A 23,443-nucleotide genomic window follows, 5' to 3' on the forward strand; every position below is an offset into this window, starting at 1 on the left:
AAAAAAAAAAAAAAAAAAATTGAACTAATGGAAACAGAGTAGAATGATTGTTACCAGAGACTGGGAAGGGTAGTGGGGATAGAAAGGACTTGGTTAATGGCTGCAAATACAGTTAGAAGGAGTAAGATACAGTGTTTGGTAGCACAATAGGATGACTATTGCTAATTTATTGTATATTTCAAAGTAACTAAAAGAGTGAAATTGGAATGTTCCTAACAACAAAGAAATGGTAAATGCTTGAGGTTATGGATATCCCAGTTACCCTGATTTAATCATTACACATTATATACTTGTATCAAAATGTATCACATGTATCCTATAAATACATACAACTTATTTAATAATTAAAAATAACATTTTAAAAATCTTTGTACAAGGAAAAAGCCAGCTGAGAGTTATGCCAAAGCATAACTTAATTGAATTCTTTCTCTGAGGTGACAGAACAGTATTTTCAATTGTCTCAGTCCTTTGGTGTTCTAAGATGATGCAGAATAAAATTTAGTCTATCTAGAGCAGGGTCAGCCGAGTATTTATATAAACAGCCAGATAGTAAAGAAATATTTTAGGACTTGCAGACCATAAATCTCTGTCAAAACTACCGCAGTTGTATGGTAGAAGTAACCATAGACAACAGATAAATAAATGAATGTGGGTGTGTTCCAACTGTGGGTCACAGTGTGCCGACCACTGATTAGAGCAGTGGCTCTCCAGGTTTTCCTGTAAAGAGGGATCAACTGGGCAGTCCCTACCCACCAGAGATTCTGATTCAGTTTGGGCTGGGACCTATAATATGTATTTTAAATAGGCTTCAGTTTGTAATGGAGGGATATGGCCTCTGGCATCCCACTTTTAAGAAACACAGAGGAATGAGAAAGCTTGTTCTCTCTGAGGCTAACAAGGGGGCTTTTGGCAATGGTAGTAAGTGAAGGGGATAATTTGAAACTATATTCTTTTGGCAAACCTGGAGTATAGATATTCTCTATTGCCAAATAAGGACAAATCCATATTCTTTGACGTCTGACAGTCAATTTTATGAAAACAGGAGGTAATGTTATTAAAAAGCCATTTAAATGATGAAAACCTAAGGCTTTCTGCTATTTACAGCTAGTGCTTGACTGACGACCACAATTGGTTCTGACAGACCAGTCGTAACACGATTTGGTCGTAAGTTGAGTAGGCTATATGCACGCAGAGATGGTAGTGCTGCCGGAAGCTGGTCCGCACTGTCGTACGCCCAGCTGGGCAACGTTTGCGCTGCCAGATGCGGAGCAGTCGTGGCTAGCGATTGTGGTCATAAAGTCGAATGGTCGTAAGTCGCATAGGTCGTAAGTCGATCAATACCTTTACTGTCTGGAATAATATATAATATGCTTCATTCTTTCATTTCCGTTCCTAGAGGGTACTTCCTTCAACTTACATTTCTAGAAGCCATTTAAACCCTATTTATTCTTAAAGGCTAAGTAATTTTTTCTCCATTGTATACCAAGCACTGTTGCACTGTTCTACACCCTGCAATTATATTTAAAAAAAAAAAAAAAAAAGGCAGAATTTGCCTGCTCATGGATTCTGATCTCTCTGCTGGTCCTCAGTGACAGGTGAATATGTACCTCAGATAGTTGTTTACCCCATCTCCTACTACATTGTAACTTTCACAAGGGCTGGAAATCTTAGTCAATTTTCTATCCCCTTAATGCTTGGTACCTAGTTACGCCAAGTAAAATTTAATTCCCCAGGACACCAACCATATCAAACAAAGTCACTCTTGGGAGGTATACAGCAACACTGTCCAGTGCTGCCCAGTGCCCAGCAGTGTAATACAGTATAAACCACATATGTAAATTTAAGTTTTTTAGTCTTCCTATTGAAAACTGTAGAACAGCAGTGAAACTAACTTTATATTAGGTCTTATTTATCTTAGTATGTAGAAAATATTATTTCAACATGTGGTAAGTTTAAAAATTGTCAATTGAGTCTTACAAAATTGTTCATTTTTCAATGTCAGTACTTTTCAGGTAACACTAGCCATATTTGAAGTGCTTAATAGTCACATGTCTAATGCTCATCATGTTAGTGTAGGTGTATAGTTTCAGAGGATAACTGCATCCAGAGGGTCCTGTGTTCACCTCTCCTGCTACTGTAACACACCCACACCTTTTCAGCTTTCAGGTACTCTCCTTTAGAAAATGAGTACATTTTTCTAACTCTTGGAGAAATGAAGTGGATTCCTCAGGAACTAGTTGCTTATTGTTACTTTGCTTTTTCATTTTCTAAAATAGAATTATGTAAATGATTAAATGAGTATTTATATACTAAAGTATACAAAATATACTTTTGAAAGCAAGGAAACTAGTCAGGAGATAATTTTAAGGGTGAGTTAGGGAGTGTTTGAACTAAGGAGGTGATTGCAAAAAGGTAAACTTGGGACAAGGGTGCCAAGGCAGTGCACTGGAGGGAAGAACAGTCATTAACAGACAGTGCCAGGACAGCTAGTTAACCACATGCAAAGTAATGAATTTGAACCCCTAACTCACAATATTTACAAAGATTAAGTTTAAGTGAACCATAGGTGTAAGTATAAAAGCTTAAACTCTAAACCTCTTTGAAGAAAACACAGGGATAATTATTCATGACCTGGATGATGTCGAAAGTGTAAGCAACAAAAGGGAAAACAGATATATTGGACCCCATCAAAAGTAGAAACTTTTGTGCTTCAAAGGACACCATCAAGAAAGTGAGAAGATATTCCACAGAATGGGAAAATATACTTGCAAATCATGTGTCTGATAAGGGATTTGTTTCTGGAATATATAAGGAACTTTTATAAGTGAATAATAAAAAGGCAAATCTGTTGAAAAATAGCAACTGATTTGAATACGTATTTCCTCAAAAATGTATGAATGTGCAATAAACGCATAAAAAGATGTTCAATATCATTAGCCTTCAAGGAAATGTATATCAAGAAGCATAATGAAATACCCCTTCACACCCACTAGGATGGCTATAATCACAAAGACAATAAATGTTGGCAAGGATGTGGATAAATTAAAACCTTTGTACATCACTGATGGGACTGTAAAATGGCGCAGCCGCTGATGAAAACAGCTGGACAGTTACTCATAGGTATACCTCCGAGAGAAAGGAAACCAAATGTGTACGTAATAGGTTATACGTGAGTGTTCATGGCACCGTTATTCATAATAGATCTGGCTACTAGCTGATGAATAATATAAACAAATTATGATATATTCATAGAATGTAATATTATTTAGCAATAAAAAGAAATGAAGTACTGATACATGCTACAGCATTGATGAACCTTGAAAACATTATGCCAAGTGAAAATGCCAGTCATAAATTAGGAACATATATTGCATGATTCCACTTATGTGAAGTATTCAGTGTAGGTGAATAGAGAGTTGTATTAGTGGTTGCCAAGGCTGAGGGATTGAGAGATGATGGCGAAAGGGTAGGGAATTTTTTAGGGTGATGAAAATATTACAAAATTTTGATGGGGTCCAATTTATCTATTTTCTTTTTTGTTGCTTATACTTTTGACATCATATTCAATAAACCATTGCCTAACCCAGGTTATGAAGATTTATTCCTGTGTTTTCTTCAAAGAGGTTTAGAGTTTAAGCTGTTAGACCTATGGTTCTTTAAACTTAATCTTGTCAATGTTGTCAGGTAGGAGTCCAGATTCATTGTTTTGCATGTGGTTAACCAGCTGTCCTGGCACCGTCTGTAACCGGTGATGGTTGGTGCAACTGTGAACATACTAAAACCATTGAATCATGCACTTTAATGAGTGAATTTCCGATATGTGAATTACATATCAATAAAGTGATAAAAGGAATTTTACTTATCTGTCCAGCAGCTCCAAACTGCTCTCTGATAGATATAAGTACAGCTAGTGCTTGACTTACAACCACGGTCGGGACTGCGGACCGGTCATAACACGATTTGGTCATAAGTTGAGTAGGCTATGTGTACAGTTGAAATGGTGTACGCGGAGATGGTAGTGCTGCCGGAAGCTGGTCCGCACTGTTGTATGCCCAGCTGGGCAACGTTTGCACTGCCAGACGTGGAGCAGCCGTGGCTAGCGATTGTGGTCGTAAAGTCGAATGGTTGTAAGTTGCATAGGTGGTAAGTCGATCAATACCTGTATTTAAGCTGAAGCAAGCATGTAATCTAAGATATACTCCCTTTATCTGGTAGAAGGCTATTGGTTGCACTTACAGAGTGCATTACAGGTTTTTCAGATCCTTCATTATTATCGTCTGTGAATTAGGTGTTAATAACCAGGTGAAGTAAGCAGAGTCTCAGAAGGGTCTAATAAAATGCCCCTTAAGAGCTAGAACTTGAACTCAGGTTTGGACTCAGCATGTAGTGCTCTTTCCATTTATATGTCAAGTTTAATTTACAATTTGTAAATGTAGCTGGCACAGTGGCTCACCCCTGTAATTCCAGTGCTTTGGGAGGCCAAGGCGGGAGCATCATTCTAGGCCAGGTGTCCAAGACCAAGAAAGGCAACAGTGAGACCCTGTTTACACACACACACACACACCCTCCCCCACCCCCCCCCCCGGCATTCTTAGCCCGGCATGGTGTACTAGTCCCAGTTATTTCAGGAGGCTGAGGTGAGAGGATCTCTTGTACCCAGGAGTTTGAGGTTACAGTGGGCTATGATCGCACCACTGCACTCCAGCCTGAGCAACAGAGTGAGACCCTGTCTCTAAAAAATAAACAAAAAGTTCATGGAACATCATTTCTGAAATTAAGAACTCAAGAAATTCACATTAACTACACGAAGGGGTCTCCATACATGCAATAAAGTGAATAAAATAAAGCGTAGGTAATTTGGCAAGGGAGGAGCCAAAGATTATTTAGAGCATCAGTGATGAGGTTAATTTTATAGGGAAAATGACAGTCTTGAAGGACAGTTGAAGATATTCTATAAGAAGCTGAAAATAGGAAAATGGAACAGGAATGAGAAATGAAAACTGTAATTTGGGAATCAGAACTAAAAGAATGAACAGGAAGACACACACAATTTGATCACCCAGGGAACACAAGTGTCAAAAAACCAAATCAGTCTGACAGTCATAGAAGATTGAACAACATTTTGAGAACTACCAAGTTGGTAGAAAATCTGCACGCTTGAGTCTTTTGACTTCTAATCTGTTTGGGCTTACCACTAACTAATTTTGAATAGGCCTTTAACATCTCTTGGGACCACCATGGAATCAAATTATATTAAAGCTGATAAAATTAAAATCTCTCTTATTCAGCTGAGGGAACTCAAATCTATGGAAGTCTTACATAAGGTCATGATTGGCAAGTAGTATAGAGACACACTGGACCCAGACCTTCTCACTTCACCTGTAAGAAGGGAGCTGGAATAGACAATTGCTAAGACTCCGTCAGGTTTACATACATATTCTGTGATCTCAGTGATTACTGTGAAAACAAATGGCTAGAACAGGTTCCACTGAATGTTGAAAGGTTAGATGGGAAAATAAGGGGTGAAAAGTAAGACTAGAAGAATTAGTGAGGAAAGTTGTAAGTTAGCTGATTGTACAAGTTTGGTGTGGAAAAATGGGAGAGTAAAATAAAAGGCAGCAAGTGGAATCCTTAAGTAGGTAATTGGGCATGTTCAATAGGAACAGAGGAATCTTTGGAGAAGAAATTCAGCAATTATTTCTGAAATGGAAACCATTTTCAGGATTTTTTTTTTTTTTTAAAGGAACCAAGAAATACTTTAACCCATGGGTGGGCAGACCTTTTCTGTGAAAGGCTAGCTTGACTTTGTGCACCACAAGATCCCTGTTGCAACTATTCAGTGCAAAAGCAGTCATAACTACAAAGGAATGGGCATGGCTAGTGTCCAGTAAAACAGGACACATAACTGAAAAAATTCCAGGACCTGTTTCCAAGTTCTAACATAAATTCAGTTTCCTAGCCAGGCGTAGACATGTAAACACAGAAGTTATTGCTACTCATGGCTGCTTAAGGTTTCAAAAGTTTGAAATATGGTAAGTCTTTGATGCTCTTTCTTCCATGGCCAGAAGCTAAAATTTATCCTGTACATTTTTCATGTAAACATATTTTAAAAATGAACTATCTTGGTAGACCTGCACAATTATTACGTTAAGGATAGATGAGAAAACATGGCATTTTCTTTTCTTTCGAAAATCCCTTGGGAGGGTACCGTGATAGTCTCTTAGTAAGTCTAATATAGAGAGCATATTATTGCCTCAGAGTAATCTACCTCTGTGAATTGTGATGACTGGAAACAGTAAAAATTTATTTCTCTGTGTATTAAAATGGTTTTTACCATATCTAGATCATATAACTGTTAATCTTGGTATTATAAATAAGTACAGTATATATGTAATGCTTATTAGCAGTCCTATCCATGTGTCTCTTGTCATTTTGATGGTCAGAATGTTACTCTTTATTATATTCCTTAGAATGAGATAATAAAGACAGTATTTCCTGTGTTCTTGCATGTTGATTGGGTTATCTGTGTTCTTTGTACTTGAAGGTCAGTTTTTTTGGATATAGTCCTTGCCTTGCTGTTTCTTTTTTCTTAAAGTTTAGTCATTTAAATATATTTTTTGGTGTTAGTCCTCCTGAGTTGATATTCTCAGATAACTCACATATTCACAATGATGTAAACTCTTTCAGTAAGTACTTTCAGCTTTTTCAAAAATAATATCAGAAAAGTGTTTTATTTTCCATTAAAAAATTTTTTTTTTCTTATTTGCTTCTGTAGCGACCCCTATTATTCATAGGTATCATGTCTCTTTTGCCTGTCTTCAGTGTTTGTAATGTTCTCTCAAATCCTTTTGATAAAATCTCTTGCATTCTTTTTTTTTAATGTTTATTTATTTATTTTAAAACTTACAGGTTTAGGGGCACATGTGCAGGTTATGTAGGTAAACTTGTGTCATGGGGGTTTGATTTATAGATCATTTCATCACCTATTACTAAGCTTAGTACCGAATAGTTTTTCTGCTCCTCTCCCACCTGCCACCTTCCACCCTCTGGTAGTCTCCAGTGTATTCCCTCTGTGTCCATGTATTCTCATTGTTTAGCTCCCACTTAAAAGTGAGAACATGCAGTGTTTGGTTTTCTATTCCTGTGTTAGTTTGCTATGTTCTTGCAAAGGACATGATCTTGTTCTTTTTTATAGCTGCATACTTGTATTACTTTTTTTTCATCCAGTCTTCCATTGATGGGCATTTAGGTTGATTCTGTGTCGTAGCTATTGTGAATAGTGCTGCAGTGAACATATATGTGCATGTGTCTTTATGATAGACTGATTTCTGTTACTTTGGGTATATACCCAGTAATGGGATTGCTGGCTCGAATGGTAGTTCTCTTTTTAGCTCTTTGAGGAATTGCCATCCTGCTTTTCCCAACAGTGTATAAACAGTCTCTTTTCTCTGAAGTCTTGCCAGCATCTGTTATTTTTTTTGACTTTTTAATATTAGCCATTCTGACAGGTATGAGATGATGTCTCATCTGGCCTTTTTATTGTTTTTTTTTTAGACGAAGTTTTGCTTTTGTTTCCCAGGCTGAAGTGCAGTGGTGTGATCTTATCTCACTGCAGCCTTCACTCTTGGGTTCAAACAATTCTCCTGCCTCAGCCTCCCAAGTAGCTGAGATTTTTAGTAGAGACATAGTTTCACTGAATTAGTCAGGCTGGCCTCGAACTCCTGACCTCAGGGAATCCACTTGCCTCAGCCTCCCATAGTGCAGGGATTACAAGCATGAGCCACCAGGTGGCTCACCTGCTCATTGTGGTTTTGATTTGCCTTTGTCCGATGATGACTGATGTTGAGCATTTTTTCATAAGATTGTTGGCGACATATGTTTTCTTTTGAAAAGTGTCTGTACGTGTCCTTTGCCCACTTTCTAATGAGGTTGTTTTTTTCTTGTAAAATTATGTATAGATACTGGATACTAGACCTTTGCATAGTTTGCAGATGTTTTCTCATGTTCTGTAGGTTGTTGTTTTACTCTTTTCATGGTTTCTTTTGCCGTGCAGAAGCTCGTTAGTTTAATTAGATTCCATTTGTCAATTTTTGCTTTTGTTGCAATTGGTTTTGGCATCTTTGACATGAAATCTTTGCCAGTTCCTATGCCTAGAATGGTATTGCCTGGGTTGTCTTCTAGGGTTTTTATAGTTTTGGGTTTTACATTGTCTTTAATCCATCTTGAGTTGATTGCTATGTATGGTATAAGGAAGGGTTCCAGTTTCAGTCTTCTGCATGCGGCTCCCAGTTATACCAGCACCATTTATTGAATAAAGAGTCCTTTCCCCATTGCTTGTTTTTGTCAGCTTTGTTGAAGATAAGATGGTCATAGGTGTGTGGCCTTACTTCTGGGCTCCCTGTTACGTTCTGTTGATCTGTGTGTCTGTTTTTTTTTCTAGGACCATGCTGTTTGGTCACTGTAGTCCTGTAGTTTAGTTTGAAGTTGGATAACATAATACCTCTAGCTTTGTTCTTTTTGCTTAGGATTGTCTTGTCTATTTGAGCTCTTTTTTGATTCCATGTGAATTGCATTCCTGATTTGGCTCTTGGCTGTTGTTGGTGTATAATAATGCTAATGGTTTTTGTATATTGATTTTGTATCCTGAAGCTTTGTTGAAGTTGTTTATCAGCTTAAAAAGGTTTTGCACTAAGACTGTGGGGCCTTCTAGATATAGAATCATGTCACCTGCAAACAGGGATGGTTTAACTTCCTCTCTTATTTGGATGCCTTTTCTTTCTTTCTCTTGCCTGATTGCTCTGGTGAGGACTTCCAATACTATGTTGAATAGGAGTGTTGAGAGAGGGCATCCTTGTCTTGAGCTGGTTCTCAAGGTGAATGTCCCAGCTTTTGCCCATTCAGTATGATGTTGGCTGTGGGTTTGTCATATACAGCTTCTATTATTTTGAGATGTGTTCCTTCAATTTCAATGCCTAGTTTATTGAGAGTTCTTAATGTGAAGGGATTTGGAAGTTTATTGAAGGCCTTTTCTGCATTTATTGAGATAATCATGTGGTTTTTGTCTTTAGTTCTATTTATGTAGTGAATCACATTTAATGATTTGCATATGTTGAACCAACCTGCATCCCAGGGATAATGCCTACTTGATTGTGGTGGATTAGCTATTTGATATGCTGTTGGATTCAGCTTGCTAGTGTTTTGTTGAGGATTTTTACATCAATGTTTATCAAAGATATTTGCCTGAAGTTTTCTTTTTTTGTGTGATGTTTTTGCCAGGTTTTGGTATTAGGATAATGCTGGCCTCGTAGAGTATGTTGGGGTGGTGTTCCTCTAAATTTTTGGAATAGTTCCAGTAGGAATTGTTCTAGCTCTTGTTTGTACATGTAGAATTCAACTATTCATTCATTTGGTCCTGGGCTTTTTTTAGTTGGTAGGCTATTTACTACTGATTCAATTTTGGTACTTGTTACTGGTATGTTCAGGGATTCAGTTTCTTCCTGGTTCAGTCTTGGGAGGGTGTATTTGTCTAGGAATTTATCCATTTCTTCTAGATTTTCTAGTTTGTGTGCATGGAGGTGTTCGTAGTATTCTTTGATGGTTCCTTGTATTGCAGTGGGGTTAGTGGCATTATCCCCTTTGTCCTGATTGTGTTTATTTGGATCTTCCATCTTCTTTATTAATCTAGCTAATAGTTTATCTTACTGATTTTTTTTTTTTTTTTTTAAAAATACAATTTCTGGATTCATTGGTCTTTTGAATGGCTTTTTGTGTCTGGCTCCTTAAGTTCAGCTCTGATTTTTGTTATTTCTTGTCTTCAGCTAGCTTTGGAGTTGATTTTTTTCTTGTTCCTATAGTTCTTTTTGTTGTGATGTTAGGTTGTTAATGTTGTATATATTGTTGATTTAATGTTAGGATGTTAGGTTGATCTATTTTTTCTTAAGATATTTTTTGGTCTTATATTCCTATCTAAAATGACTTTTTAAAATTTCAGATTTAGTTTTGAATTCTTTCACTTCATTTCTTTTTCAAATTCTTTCATGTCTTGTATCTTCTGTGCGAATAACATTTTTAATCCCCTCCCTTTAAGCATTCTTTCAGGCATACTTTTATTGTCTGCAGGATGTTACTTTGCTCCTCAGTATCTATTATATAGTAATTTTCTGTAGAGCAGAGGTTCCCAACCCCCAGGCCATAGACCTGTACTGAGCCACACAGCTGGAGGTAAGCAGCAGGCAAGTAAGCAAAACTTCACCTGTATTTACAGCCACCCCGCCCCCAGCACCATTGCTTGCATTACTGCTTGAGCGCTGCCTCCTGTCAGATCAGTGGTGGCATTAGATTCTCATAGGAGTGAGAACCATGCATACAGTGGATCTAGGTTGCCTGATGATCTGTCACTGTCTCTCATCACCCCAAGATGGGACCATTCAGTTGCAGGTAAACTAGCTCAGGGCTCCCACTGATTCTACAGTGTGGTGAGTTGTGTGATTATTTCATCATACATTACAATGTAATCATAATAGAAATAAAGTACACAATAAATGTAATGTGCTTGAATCTTCCTGAAACCTTCCCCCCTATCTGCCGGTCTATGGGAAAAACATTGTCTTCAAAGAAACCAGTCCCTGGTGCCAAAAAGGTTGAGGACTGCTGCTATAGAAGGTTTGATTCTGATTATTTTCTTTTTCTCATTTTCACCTGTAATTGGTGGTGGGTTTGTTGTTGTTGTTGTTGTTGTTGTTGTTGCAGGGGGCATGGATTTTGTTTGCTTGTTTGTTTTATAATATGGCTTGGTTCACATGCTAAGCAAGTCTCCATAGCCAGGTGTTTATCCTGTCCTGGTTGCATTTTGCACTGTAAGGGGGATACATTGGCCCCCTAGTTTTGTTGTAAATGTTGCACTTGGATTCTTGGTTTGTGATGTAGTTGACCTGCCTTGTTTTTATTCAGGAAGATTCATTCATGCCTATACTCATTGCTGCTAATTTTTCCAGAATTCTGTTTTTAGTGCTCTAATTAGTGCTAGTTTTAAAAAAGAGTCTGTAAAGGGAAATGGAATTAAAATTAAATCGAATAATCAATCATATATTTGTTGAGGTTCACTAACTTGGTGAACCACTTTGTGTCAGGCTTCTGCAGGGTTGCATTGAGCTGAAGGATGTAAACAAATATATTCAACTAGCAAGCCAGTCACTGCAGTGACTTGTTTTGTCAAAGAGAAAAGGTTTTACTCACAAGACTGCCAAATGAGGAGATGGGAGAACAAATTTCAAACCCACCTCTCCAAAGATGGGATTTTAAGGATGTTTTTGAAATAGAGTACCAAGGTTCTCCAAGGCATGGGGAAGGGAGACTGGGGGGTAAGGAAAAGTGAGTCAGTTAGGATTGCATACATATAGTCAAGTTATACAGCTCTTCATAGAATGCATGTTTGAAAAATGGCAGTATCTCTATGATCTGAGGAAGGAGGTTTTGGCCCACTGACATCAAATGGTCACCTCTCTTCAGGTATTTATGTAGGTCCAGTTGAAGGGTCGGTGGTCACAGTCAGCTTGAAGTGGATAAGATCTGCCTCCTGGTTCCTGAAAATAACTTTAAGCAACCTTTACTGTAGTGACCCACATTCAGAAGTTATCTGTAAGGAAGTTCGTGGGAGGTTTTGCTATGTGACTTGCTAGTGGGGGTTTTAAAATAGATCAACTAGAAGTAAGTGATGAAAAGCAAGGCAGATTAAGTTTGGTGTTCTTAATCAGGTTAGCCTTCAGTTTTAAATATGTGACTCTCCCAAATAGGGCCTTGATCACCCAGGCTACTTGTAGTGCTGTGTTAAGTAGCACAAGTGTGTACATGTGCTCCAGCAGGTTGTAGGATGGGCCACTTCTACCTGTGAAAGCCAAGGGTGGTTTTATGAATGAGATGACATGGAACCTGGGTTTTGAAAGATGAGCTGAAGCTTGCAAGACTGATGAGGTGATAAAGAAATCCTAGGCAGAGAGGAGATGTTAAACCATACAGCTTGATAATGCATGGTCTGCTTAAGCAGGAATCAGTATTTAAGTGGGTTTAGAGCAAAGCCTGGGGTGCTGGGTAGCAAGTTGGAGTTGTATTCAAAGGCATTGCATGCTAAGGAATTTGTACTTAAGGGCAAGGTTCTATTGGAATAGGTCTTTGTGTTAGAGGGACAGCTCTACCAATATCTGTAGTGCGGTGGAGGTGAGAAATCTGTTGAAATGGCCAAATAAGACAATTGTGAAGGTAGAGGGAATGGAAGGTGGGGAAGAGTTGAACCCTTTGAAATTTTTGATGAACTGATCTTATATTTAGAAAACATTGAAAGCTGTAGCTCTCGTTCCTGGCTGCTCATTAGAATCACCTGGGAGCTACTTTTTTTTTTTTAAGTCCACCAAGTCTTCTCCCCCATTTTTACTTAATTGGTATAGATTAAGGATCGTGCATCAGCAAGCAGTTTTGAAATGGTTCCCAAGTGATTTTTATCTGCAGCTGCAGCGGGTAAGAAATCACAGGCTTCCTTAAGTGAACTGTGGTAAGCACTGAGTAGCAGGAATACCTGCCCTACGAGATGCCTGAACTACACACTTATACAAGTAATTTTTTAAAATGTATGTCTTGTTTATTGAAAGTTCCTAATGTTTTTGATATTTCTTTTTTATGTTTTTAACTTTTAAATAAAAGAAAAAAAAGAATTACCAAAGAAGATGTACGTCCATACTGTAAAATTACATAATTTTTCAAATTACTAAATTCAAAGATTAGTCCCCATCTCTTTGAAGGAGGAAAGAAAAGTGTTTTCCAAAAGACTAAGGATAGTCCTTTACTGAGCCTGAGGTGTTTAGGTTTTTTCCAGCATTTTGCAGTTACAATCTACCATGAATAACCATGTGTGTTTGTTATTTTTGTATTGTGAGAGAGGTATGTGTATCTTCAGGGTACTTTCTAGAAGCTAGTTTGCTCTGTCAAAAGATAGTACATTTGTAGTTTTGTTAGGCTATTGCCAAATTCCTCTCCTAAGTAGTTTTAGCAGTTTGTGTCCCCATCAGTAGCAGACGGCCTGTTTCGCTATAGCCTCCCCTTTCTTAAATGTGTTATGCTTTACTTTTTCTGTTCTTGATGTTCTTTGGTTTTAATTTGCATTTTTTTTGGCAGGTTTTAATATCTCATATCTTTTGTAAATTGTTTCATTGTTTTTTGTGGTGTTTATTTTGTTTTATTTTTTCTCCCTTCATGTTTAAGTGGTTTTTAATATCAACATTTTCAAAGTATGGTCTGTGGACTCCCGAAGGTCCCTGAAAACTTTTTTGCGTTCAAGGGCAAAACTGTTTTTATAACAATATGAAAATATTACTTGTCTTCTTCATTGTGTTGTTATTTGAGTGAAGGTTCAGAAACAATGGTGGTTAAAACTGTGGGCTTTGTAGCCCAAATCAAGGCAGTGGCACCAAACCTTATCAATAAGAGTCATTGTCACACACTCATAGATTAAAAGAAAACTTTCAGTTTTATTTACGAATCACTTGAAGCAGTAAGAATTATGTCTTATTACTTTCCAACCTTGAGTACATACTTTTTCAGTAGTCTAGGTATGCAGATGGGAAACGTGCCTTAAGTACTTCTGCCTTGTACTAAAGTGCTTGTGTGATTATTTGAATTGCAGCTGTGTATTGAGTTGGGGATGGAAGGCAGAAATCACTTTGACTTGAAGGAACAATTGTTTACTTGAAGGAATGTATGGTTATCTAAACTTGAATGTTTGACAAACATATTTCTCCAAAACGAATGAATACCTTGTTGCTTCAAGGAGAACAATTCTTGAAGGTATTTGTTGCTAACGATGAAAACTGATTTTTAAAACAAAAATTAAAATTTGAGAAGTTTTTATCTGTTTTTCAGTACTTTAAAGACTTTTTTGATGAACTTAATAGTAACACATGATTTTAAAATACACCATGTGGTGAAATGTGGCATCATTTGGAAGACTTGCCTAACTCAGGGAACCAGTATTTTCCAAAAGGCTAAGACATGCTATAGTAAAATTATACACAGATAAAATACCCATTCAAAGTGTAAAATAGGCCAGTAGATATTCATGCAGCAGTACAGACAGTTGATTGATATGGTTTCAAACTGTACGTTATTCCTCTCCTTTAGGAAACTACCATTTATCAAGTTTTTGGCATAAAATCAAATATGAATATTCTTAATTACCTAAAACACCTACTAAAATAACTTTTTTTTTTTTTTTTTTGAGAGAGAGTCTCGCTCTGTTGCCCAGGCTGTAGTGCAATGGTGCAATCTTGGCTCCCTGAAACCTCCGCCTCCCAGGTTCAAGCAGTTCTCCTGCCTCAGCCTTCCAAGTAGCTGGGACTGCAGGTGCACGCCACCATGCCTGCCTAATTTTTTGTAATTTTAGTAGAGACAGGATTTTACCATGTTACCAAGGATGGTGTCAATCTCCTGACCTTGTGATCCTACTGCCTCGGCCTCCCAAAGTGCTGGGATTACAGAATTGAGCCACAGCGCCCGGCCAGTAACTCCTCTTTTTCAACCACTGTATGTGTGTATGAAAAGTTGGATTTTCTTCGTGTGTTTTAACAAAAAGCAACATACAACAACAGGGTTTGTTACAGTGCATTTCCACCAACTTTTTTTTCTCTTCAGCAGTGAATGTCAGATTTTGTCAAAGGCTTTTTCAGGATCTTGGAGATAATCATATAATTTTTTTCTTTAGATTTATTAATAGGATGTGTTATACCAGTGGATTTCCTAATACACTAAGCTTGCATTCCTAGAATAAATCTCTTTATCATGGAGTATTTATGTAATGTTGGCTTTTGTTTGCTTATTTTTATTTTGTATTTTGCACTGATAAAAATAAATTATGTTGTGCTGTAATGTTGGGGGATTGGTCATTATGGACAGTAATTATCAGGTTTCACCATCAATATTATACTTGCTTCATAGAAATAATCTAGAAGGTTTCCTTTATATCAATGTTCTGGAACAATACATTGTATTGAGGCTGTCTGCATATTGCATGTTTTGGCACAGTTCCCCTGTGAAATCATTTGTGCTCGGTGCCTTTTTGTGGGATAATTCCCTCATAAATTTTTCTGCTTTTTCTCCAGAAATTGGCCATTTTAAGCTTTTTATTTATAATAGAGTCAATTTTGGTCGTCTATATTTCCTTAAGGAATTATGTTTCATTTAGACTTTCAAATTTATTTGAATTTTTTCTGTAGTCTTTTATGTTTTCTAATGCCATACTAATAGTTATGTGTGTCTAATAATTTATTTTTGAAGTTTTAGTCCTGCTTTTATTTTGAAATGTGAACATTATCTTTGAATTATGATGAGCACACGGTTTTATGTATAGTAGTCCCCTCTGAGCCATAGGGCATACGCTCCCCCAGTGGATGCCTGAGTTCACGGATAGTACCAAACCCAATGTTGCTGTTAATTGGGGCACATTTCTGTTTCTGTCTGCCACTCATAAGTTTAATGCCCTACTCAAAAGTTGAATGCCTTTTCCATTTTAAATAAGCACTTACCATGCACTGTGGCCAAACCCTTGCAGTTTAAGGTGTGACAGCAAAACTAGCACAAATTCCTTTTTCCTCCTTCACAATTTCACTAACAGAAGATTCCTTCTCCCTGTAGATCTTAGTAACCTCAGCATATGATTTTTTTTTTCTCTCTATTGAGTGGAGGACTTTCACCTTCTCAAAGGAAACTCTGGCATATCTAAATTGCCAGCATCATTACTAGTGCACTTTGGGGCCATGATTAAGTAAAATAAGGGTGACGTGAACACAAGCATTGTGCTACCTCTCCACAGTTGATCTCATAACTGTGACAGCTACTGAATGTCTATAACAAGCAGGAGCCCCTATGGCATGGAGACACTGGACAAAGGGATGATTCACATCTTAGATGGGATGGAGCAGGATGGCAAAAGATGTCATCACGCTACTCGTAATGGTGTGCAGTTTAAATCTTACAAATTGTTTATTTCTGGAGTTTTCCATTTAAAATTTTCAGACTGCAGTTGACCTCAGGTAACTGAAAGCTAAGAACATGAAACTGAGGATAAGGGAGGACCACTGTAGCTTATCTGTTTTTGTTCAATTAAATTTTGGGAAGATATATAAAGAGATTTAGATGGTTGCCATCGTGTTCAATTACTCACAGATTTCCCTGTTTGTTATTATTTTCTTTTTTCATATTAACTTCTTTTTGTATTCACTTTATTGCCATATAATTCACATACCAAACAATTCAGGTATGCAGCTCATTGGTTTTTAGCATGTTCAGAGTTGTGTGACCATCACCAGAGTCCATTTTAAAACATTTTCATTACTGTAAAAGGGAAAAACAAAAAACAACTCACACCAACTGACTTATCACTCCCCAATCCGTGTAGCCCTAGACAACGACCAGTTGCGTTTTTGTCTCTATAATTTGCCTTTCTGAGCATTTTATGTAAATGGAATAGTAGAATATATAGACCTTTGTGAACTGTTTTCACCTTAGCATGATGTTTTCAAGGTTCATTCATGTTATACTATGTATCAGTACTTCATTCCTTTTTACATACAATATTTCATTGTATGGATATACCACCGTTTATTTATCCATTCATCAGTTGATGGATACTTGAAATAGTTGGTATTTATTCTTTTTTAAGAAGAGGCTTTTTTTTCTTTTGCTACTTCTGTAGGCTTTGGGATAGGAGGAAAGGTGATATATGCACTATTCATGGTAAACATAGTGTCCTCTGTTGAGGACTGGAAAGCTGAGAGAGAAAGCTGTTACCTTTGTTCTCAGGCAGTTTGAATTGTACAATTTTATACAAAAAACATACATTTCTGGCTTAATGATTCTGTAGCCTTAAGAAAATGTATGATACCTCTTTAGACTACTCTAGGTACTCCATTTCCTTTCTAGAGAATAGTATAGATTTCTTTGAGATTAGGTAATTTTTTAATAACTTGAAGATATTTTGAATTTTTTTATACTGGCCTGTCCTGAGTCATTGTGGCAAAGATTCTAGGCTCTTTCAGAAGTGTAGCTTATTGTAATTTAGTTTTTTAAAAAGGTAATTTTACAATGTTTGTTCAGTGTGGCTAATGTACACCTTCTGTTATATAGTGTGCACAAGACATTATTCCAGAGATTTTTAGAAGTTTGCAGAAGTTGTTGAATGTTGAAATAACTAATACTTTATTTTCAAAGCAATTGGTATTTTGTTATGTAAAATGACAAATGCTGGATGTCTGTCATCTCCTAAATCAGTTGCCGGTATGAATGATGATCACACTGGACATTGCCAGTCTCCTCAGGGCCTCTTCTGATATTCAAAAATAAAGTCAGGATTTCAGCGTTAATAATTTTTAAATGTCTTTGTTTTTTAAAGAACATGTATATAGTTGGCAATTTTAAATATTCTGTTATGTCCAGTAGTTATTTGCGCTTGCATTCTCGTACAAATATAGTTCTAATAGGGAACTATGCAAGTGAGTGTTTATGGATCATGGATGTATTAAGATTGTAAGTTTTGTATTTTGACTTCTCTAGATTGTAGAGTATGATATAACAATTATTTTTGTCCTTAATAGCAGTATTTTACTGTGATTTTTACTTTAGGCTCCTGGATTTGGATTCGGAATTGCAATATCTGGTGGACGAGATAATCCTCATTTTCAGAGTGGGGAGACATCAATAGTGATCTCAGATGTGCTGAAAGGAGGACCAGCTGAAGGACAGCTACAGTAAGAGCTACTTATCCTAGGCACCTGTGCGACAAGCAGTGTTCCTGTCCTCAGGCACTGGCCTACTATCTTAGTGATTTTGCCATATTCACACACCACCTGTGCTATGGTTCATATATTCTTCCTTAAATTAACATGTTTACTGAAACAGGAAACTTTGGCCAGGTATGGTGGCTCATTCCTATAATCCTAGCACTTTTGGAGGCTGAGGCCGAGGGATCACTTGAGACCAGGAATTGAATACCAACCTGGGCAACATAGGGAGACCCCATCTCTACAGAAAAATGTAAAAATCAGCTGGAAATGGTGGCATTTGCCTGGAGTCCCAACTACTTGGGAGGCTGGAGAATCCCTTGAGCTTAGGATTCTGAGGCTGGAGTGAGCCTGATTGCACCACTGTACTCTAGCCTGGGCGACAGAGCAAGACCCTGTCTCCAAAGAAAATAAAAGGAAGCTTTATCTCTATCGTAAATGAAAAGCTAGCTTCACTCACTTTAAGTAGAATGTGTAACTGTAAAAATGGTGAAAAAGAAAATTTCTAATTCCATTTTGGGTAAAATCTAGCTTTCAGAAGCCTCTCTCCCCAAGTCTTGCACCCTTTTTGTGCCATATGAAGATTAGCAAGATAAAGAGAAACACAAAATATACTACCAAAATAATGACGCTATAATTAGAAGAATTAAAAGAAAATTAAATTATGAAAAGTTTACTTTTTAAAAGGGAATAAGCTTTCCAGCTATATGACTTAGTATCATTTAATGCCCTGTAACTGTACTACTAAGAATCATTTCATGTATTGTGAAATCTGTTCAGTCTTTTGGGGAAATACTTTGTTAATGACTTAAAAAATTAAAGACCTGTTGTTAGTTACTTGTTAAACGTTCTGTACAGATATCTGAAAGTAAATCGATTGACATTATTTTATTGTTGATCTGAAGAGAAATTATTAGTTAGTTCATAATTAGAATACATTTTAGAAGTACCTATCTTGAAAATATCATCATAAACTTACCAAAATGTTTTTGTCTCACATACTGTTTTGTGCCCTTTTTTCCCTAGGGAAAATGACCGAGTTGCAATGGTTAACGGAGTTTCAATGGATAATGTTGAACATGCTTTTGCTGTTCAGCAACTAAGGAAAAGTGGGAAAAATGCGAAAATTGTAAGTATCTCTTCTCTTTAATTTAGTAAAGGTACCTCAACTGTATTATTGGTACATTTCTGGTATTTGAATTTATCTTTCCTATTTAAGAAAATGAAAATGGAAACAGTAGTTCCAAAGTTAGTATTACACTTAAGAATGTTCTAACACTGGTGGTTTGTCACTGGTATGTGTATTTTCTCAAAGTTTAGATACCAGGATTTTTTTCAGTTTAAAAAGGAAAGGGGACCATTGAATAGTTACCTCTTTCTGGCTTAATGTTTCCTCCTTTTTTCCTCCTCTGCAGTCACATGCTGCATGACAATGTTTTGTTCAACAACAGACCACATATTCGACAGTGATTCATTCCGTAAGATTATAGTACTGTATTTACCGTGTTTAGATACACACATACTTACCATTGTGTTGCAGTCCCCTGTAGTATTCAGTACAGTAACATGCTATACAGGCTTGTAACCTAGGAGCAGTAGCCTATCCCATGTAGCCTAGATATGTGTGTAGTAGGCTGTACCATCTGGGTTTGGGAAGATGCATTCTGCAATGTTTGCACAAAGACAGAATTGCCTAACAATTCACTTCTCATAATATATCCCCATTGTCAAGTGGCACATGACTGTACTGAAGTTAGATTGGATCTTGGTATGTAGTTAGTTTGAAATATATGGCCCTATTTTCTGGTATAAGATTGATTTACTGGGCAAGTTTTGCATTATCGCTTGAATACATATTTGTCAGCATCTACTTTCCTTGTTACTCTGATAGTTTGAGGAGAGAGAAGATCTGACATTGTTTTTTGTAGAGTTGTTCAGAGTACATTTAATGTTACTTTTTTACTCTATAGCTAGAGTCCTTATTTCATATTTCTCTGAGAAGTCTACTTTTTATTAAGGGAAAAGAAATTCAGTTAACTCTTGATGACTGGCCTCAAATCACAGTTAAAACTTGGCAAATTTAGCACAGTAGATTTAATGTAAAAGTTTTATTTATTTTTTTGAGACACTGTCACTCTGTCACTCAGGCTGGAGTGCAGTGGCGTGATCTTGGCCCAGTGCAACCTCCGCCTCCTGGGTTCAAGCAATTCTTGGGCCTCAACCTCCCAAGTAGCTAGGAACACAGACACGTGCCACCACACCCAGCTAGTTTTTGTATTTTTAGTAGCGATGGGGTTTTGCCATGTTGGCCAGGCTGGTCTCGAACTCCTGACTTCAAGTGATGTGCCTGCCTGCCCTGGCCTCCAAAAGTGCTGGGATTACAGGCATTAGCTACCACGCCCAGCCAAAAGTCTTACTTAAAATGATATTCACATTTGAGGACCCCAGGAGCCACTTCATCCTCTTTGCTCCTCCACGGTTTTGTTTGTTTGTTTTTGATATAGAGTATCACTCTTGTTGCCCAGTCTGCAGTGCAATGGTGCCATCTTGGCTTACCGCAACCTCCGCCTCCCAGCTGCAAGTGATTCTCCTGCCTCAGCCTCCCAGGTAGCCAGGATTATAGGCATGCACCACCACGCTCAGCTAATTTAGTATTTTTAATAGAGACGGGATTTCTCCATGCTGGTCAGGCTGGTCTCAGAACTCCTGAGGTGATCTGCCCACTTCAGTCTCCCAAAGTACTGGGATTACAGGCCCTGCACCTCAGGTGAGCCACCATCCTCAGGTGAGGCACCCAGCTTCCTCTCCTGTTTCTATCCCATCCTGCCTCTGAAAGGACTGATAAAGGTAGCCTTGAAGCCTTAGCTCAGGTGTAGAAAGCTGAACAGGCTGGGTGATGTGCCCTGCCTTGTTCTTTGAGAACCTTTCTGCCTCCCAGCAGATGCTCAGAACCACAGCAGACCTGATGGAAAGGATAAGAGTGGGTGCAGGGAGGCCTGCTTTGAGTTTTGATGTCTGGGAGCAGTGGTAAAAGCTGGAAAGGGCATTCTCTGAGACTGCACCCATCACTTGCTCTGTCCTTCTGCCCTGTGTAGGCTGCCTTGCTGTATGTATGGCTTATCTCCACATCATTGCTGGTGAGATGAGAGTTCTCTCATATCGCAGTAGGACCAGTATTTGGTTATGGCATTGTTCCAGATAACAGACATCTCCTATTTTGTATGTTTTGACAATCTCATTGTAGTCCATAGTTTTACAACTGTAGTGTTACTTTGAAATTGTAACAGACTGCCTAGTGGATTACAGTTTTTAGTTGCACTGTTTACAAAAGCAAATTGCTGATTTTTTTGGTTTTAAAACAGCAAATTGCTAATAGTTTTGTTGGGTTTGATCAGTTGAATGAGCTTCAGTCTCTTGCTTTAGCTGCTCATTATTCTGCAGAGTGTTCTTCGGGTAGCTCACTGCATGTTCTGGGGCCAGCACGTTAGAAAACTTGTTTTTCATACTTTGTTTCTGAGGTGTGGTGAGCTTCACCCATACTTCCAACTTTTTGAGCCCTCCGTTCCTCTGTGATCTTCAGCTGTTTTGTTTTTCCATGCAACATATTTGGCACACATAGCCTACATTGATAATATATCTGAGAAAGTTGCATTTCTATACTCAAGACTTTTCCACATGGAAATCATGTTAGGTCTAAAATCAGTAATGTATTTGAAATAGCACATTCTTGGCCCAGCATGTAAGGAGAAGGATTTGGGGGCTGCACAAAGCTCTATCAGTTGGAAAGGTGTTTTTGCTCTGTGGGTAGAGGTTGTAGGGGCTTTCGGCAGAAAGGTGTTTTAATTAAAAAAGCAGCATTTGTTGATTTTTGCATTTTGACAGTTTCAATCATGTCATTAATTTACATTGAAGCTTTCATTGCCTTACGACTCTTAGAATAAAACCCCCATGTCTAAGAGTGTGGCCTTTGATTATAAGTGGCATTTTTGAACCTCATCCCCAGACATAACCAGAGCCATTATATATGTGGTGTTTATATATGTGGCCATTGTATATGTGGTGTTTATTTTCCCCAATTGTGAACTACCAGATTCTCTTCCCTACTCTCTGTTCTACTGATCTCTCCCTTCTCTCCTGTGCCTCCTACATTATGGGGTGGTTTGTTGATGGGATTATCTTTTCATAAACTGAGAGCCCTTTGGGCATTATGCTCAGTACATGAGTTCTTTCCCATTGAATTAAGATGTTAGAACTCCTTGGTGATAGAACTACCTTAAGTATGCTTAATTTTGTTTAGCAATAGGTGAAAGGCATCTGAAAATAGTTAGTTTGTAATACAATGAGCCTGTATAATTTTACTAAAATTCTGAACATGCTAATAAAGCGTTAGAAGTGAATGAAGAGACAAAAACACCTTCCTAGCAAAAACCTCTGTGAGCATTTCAGAACAGTTATGTGTTACTTAATGATGAGGATACGTCTTGAGAAATGCATCATTACATGATTTCATCATTGTGTGAACATCAGTGTACTTACACAAACCTGAGAGGTATAGCCTACTACGCTTATAGTGGATTGCTCCGTGGCTGTAAACCCCATACAACATGTTACTGTACTGAATACTGTAGGCATTTGTAAAGCAGTGGTAAGTATGTATGTCTAAACATGGAAAAAGTACAGTACAAATACATAACAAATAGAAAAGTTAAATGCCTGTGTAGGACACTATGAGTGGAGCCTGCAGGATTAGAAGTTGCTCTGAGTGAGTCAGTGAGTAAGTGGTGAGTGAATATGAAGGCCAGGACAGTACCACACACTGCTGTACACGTTAGAAACACTGTACATTTAGGCTGCACTGAGTTTATTTTTAAGATTTTAATATTTTTAATATATTTAATATTTTATAAATTTATTTAAAAGTCTTCTTTCTTCAATAATTAACCTTAGCTTACTGAAACTTTTTTAACCTGTAAACTTTTTAACTTCTTGACTCTTTTAATAACACTTGAAACACAAATACATTGTACAGCTAGCTATACACAAATACTTTTTTCTATTTAAATTTTTTTTTGTTATTTTAAGACAGTTTCACTCTGTTGTCCAGGCTAGAGTGCGGTGGCATGATCTTGGCTCGCTGTAACCTCCACCTCCCTGGCTCAAGTGATTCTTGTGCCTCAGCCTTGGGATTACAGGCACCTGCTACCACGTCTGGCTAATTTTTGTATTTTTGGTAGAGACAGGGTTTTGCCATGTTAGCCAGGCTGGTATTGAACTCGTGACCTCAAGTGATCTGCCTGCCTCGGCCTTGCAAAGTTCTGGGATTACAGGTGTGAGCCACCACACCTGGCCTAAATTTTTCTATTTTTTACTTTTTAAATTTTTTTAGTAAAAAGACACATGTACACATATTAGCCAAGGCCGACCCAGGGTCAGGATCATCAGAATCACTGTCTTCCACCTCCACAACTTGTCCTAGTGGGAGGTCTTCAGGGACAGTAACACACTTGGAGCTGTCATTTCCTGTGACAGCAGTGCCTTCTTGTGGAACACCTGCTGAAGGACCTGCCTGAGGCTTTCTCAGTTAACTTTAAAAAAAAAAAAAAAAAAAAAAAAAAAAAAAAAAA

The 23,443-nt window shown here is 37.6% G+C and overlaps 1 protein-coding gene across 12 annotated transcripts in view; it reads left to right on the top strand.

The window, feature by feature from the left end:
* The window catches only part of TJP1 (tight junction protein 1), a 237,820-nt gene that overhangs the window by 153,226 nt on the left and 61,151 nt on the right, over positions 1–23,443 (top strand). For all 12 annotated transcript variants that reach the window (XM_017518967.2, XM_017518974.2, XM_017518986.2 and 9 more), the window contains 2 exons: positions 17,662–17,786; positions 18,846–18,948. In XM_017518967.2, the coding sequence (XP_017374456.2) occupies positions 17,662–17,786; positions 18,846–18,948 (228 nt within the window). The remainder of the gene's footprint in view (positions 1–17,661; positions 17,787–18,845; positions 18,949–23,443) is intronic.

This window comes from Cebus imitator, unplaced genomic scaffold (genome assembly GCF_001604975.1).
Source record: "Cebus imitator isolate Cc_AM_T3 unplaced genomic scaffold, Cebus_imitator-1.0 Scaffold19, whole genome shotgun sequence".
NCBI classification, from domain to species: Eukaryota; Metazoa; Chordata; class Mammalia; order Primates; family Cebidae; genus Cebus; species Cebus imitator.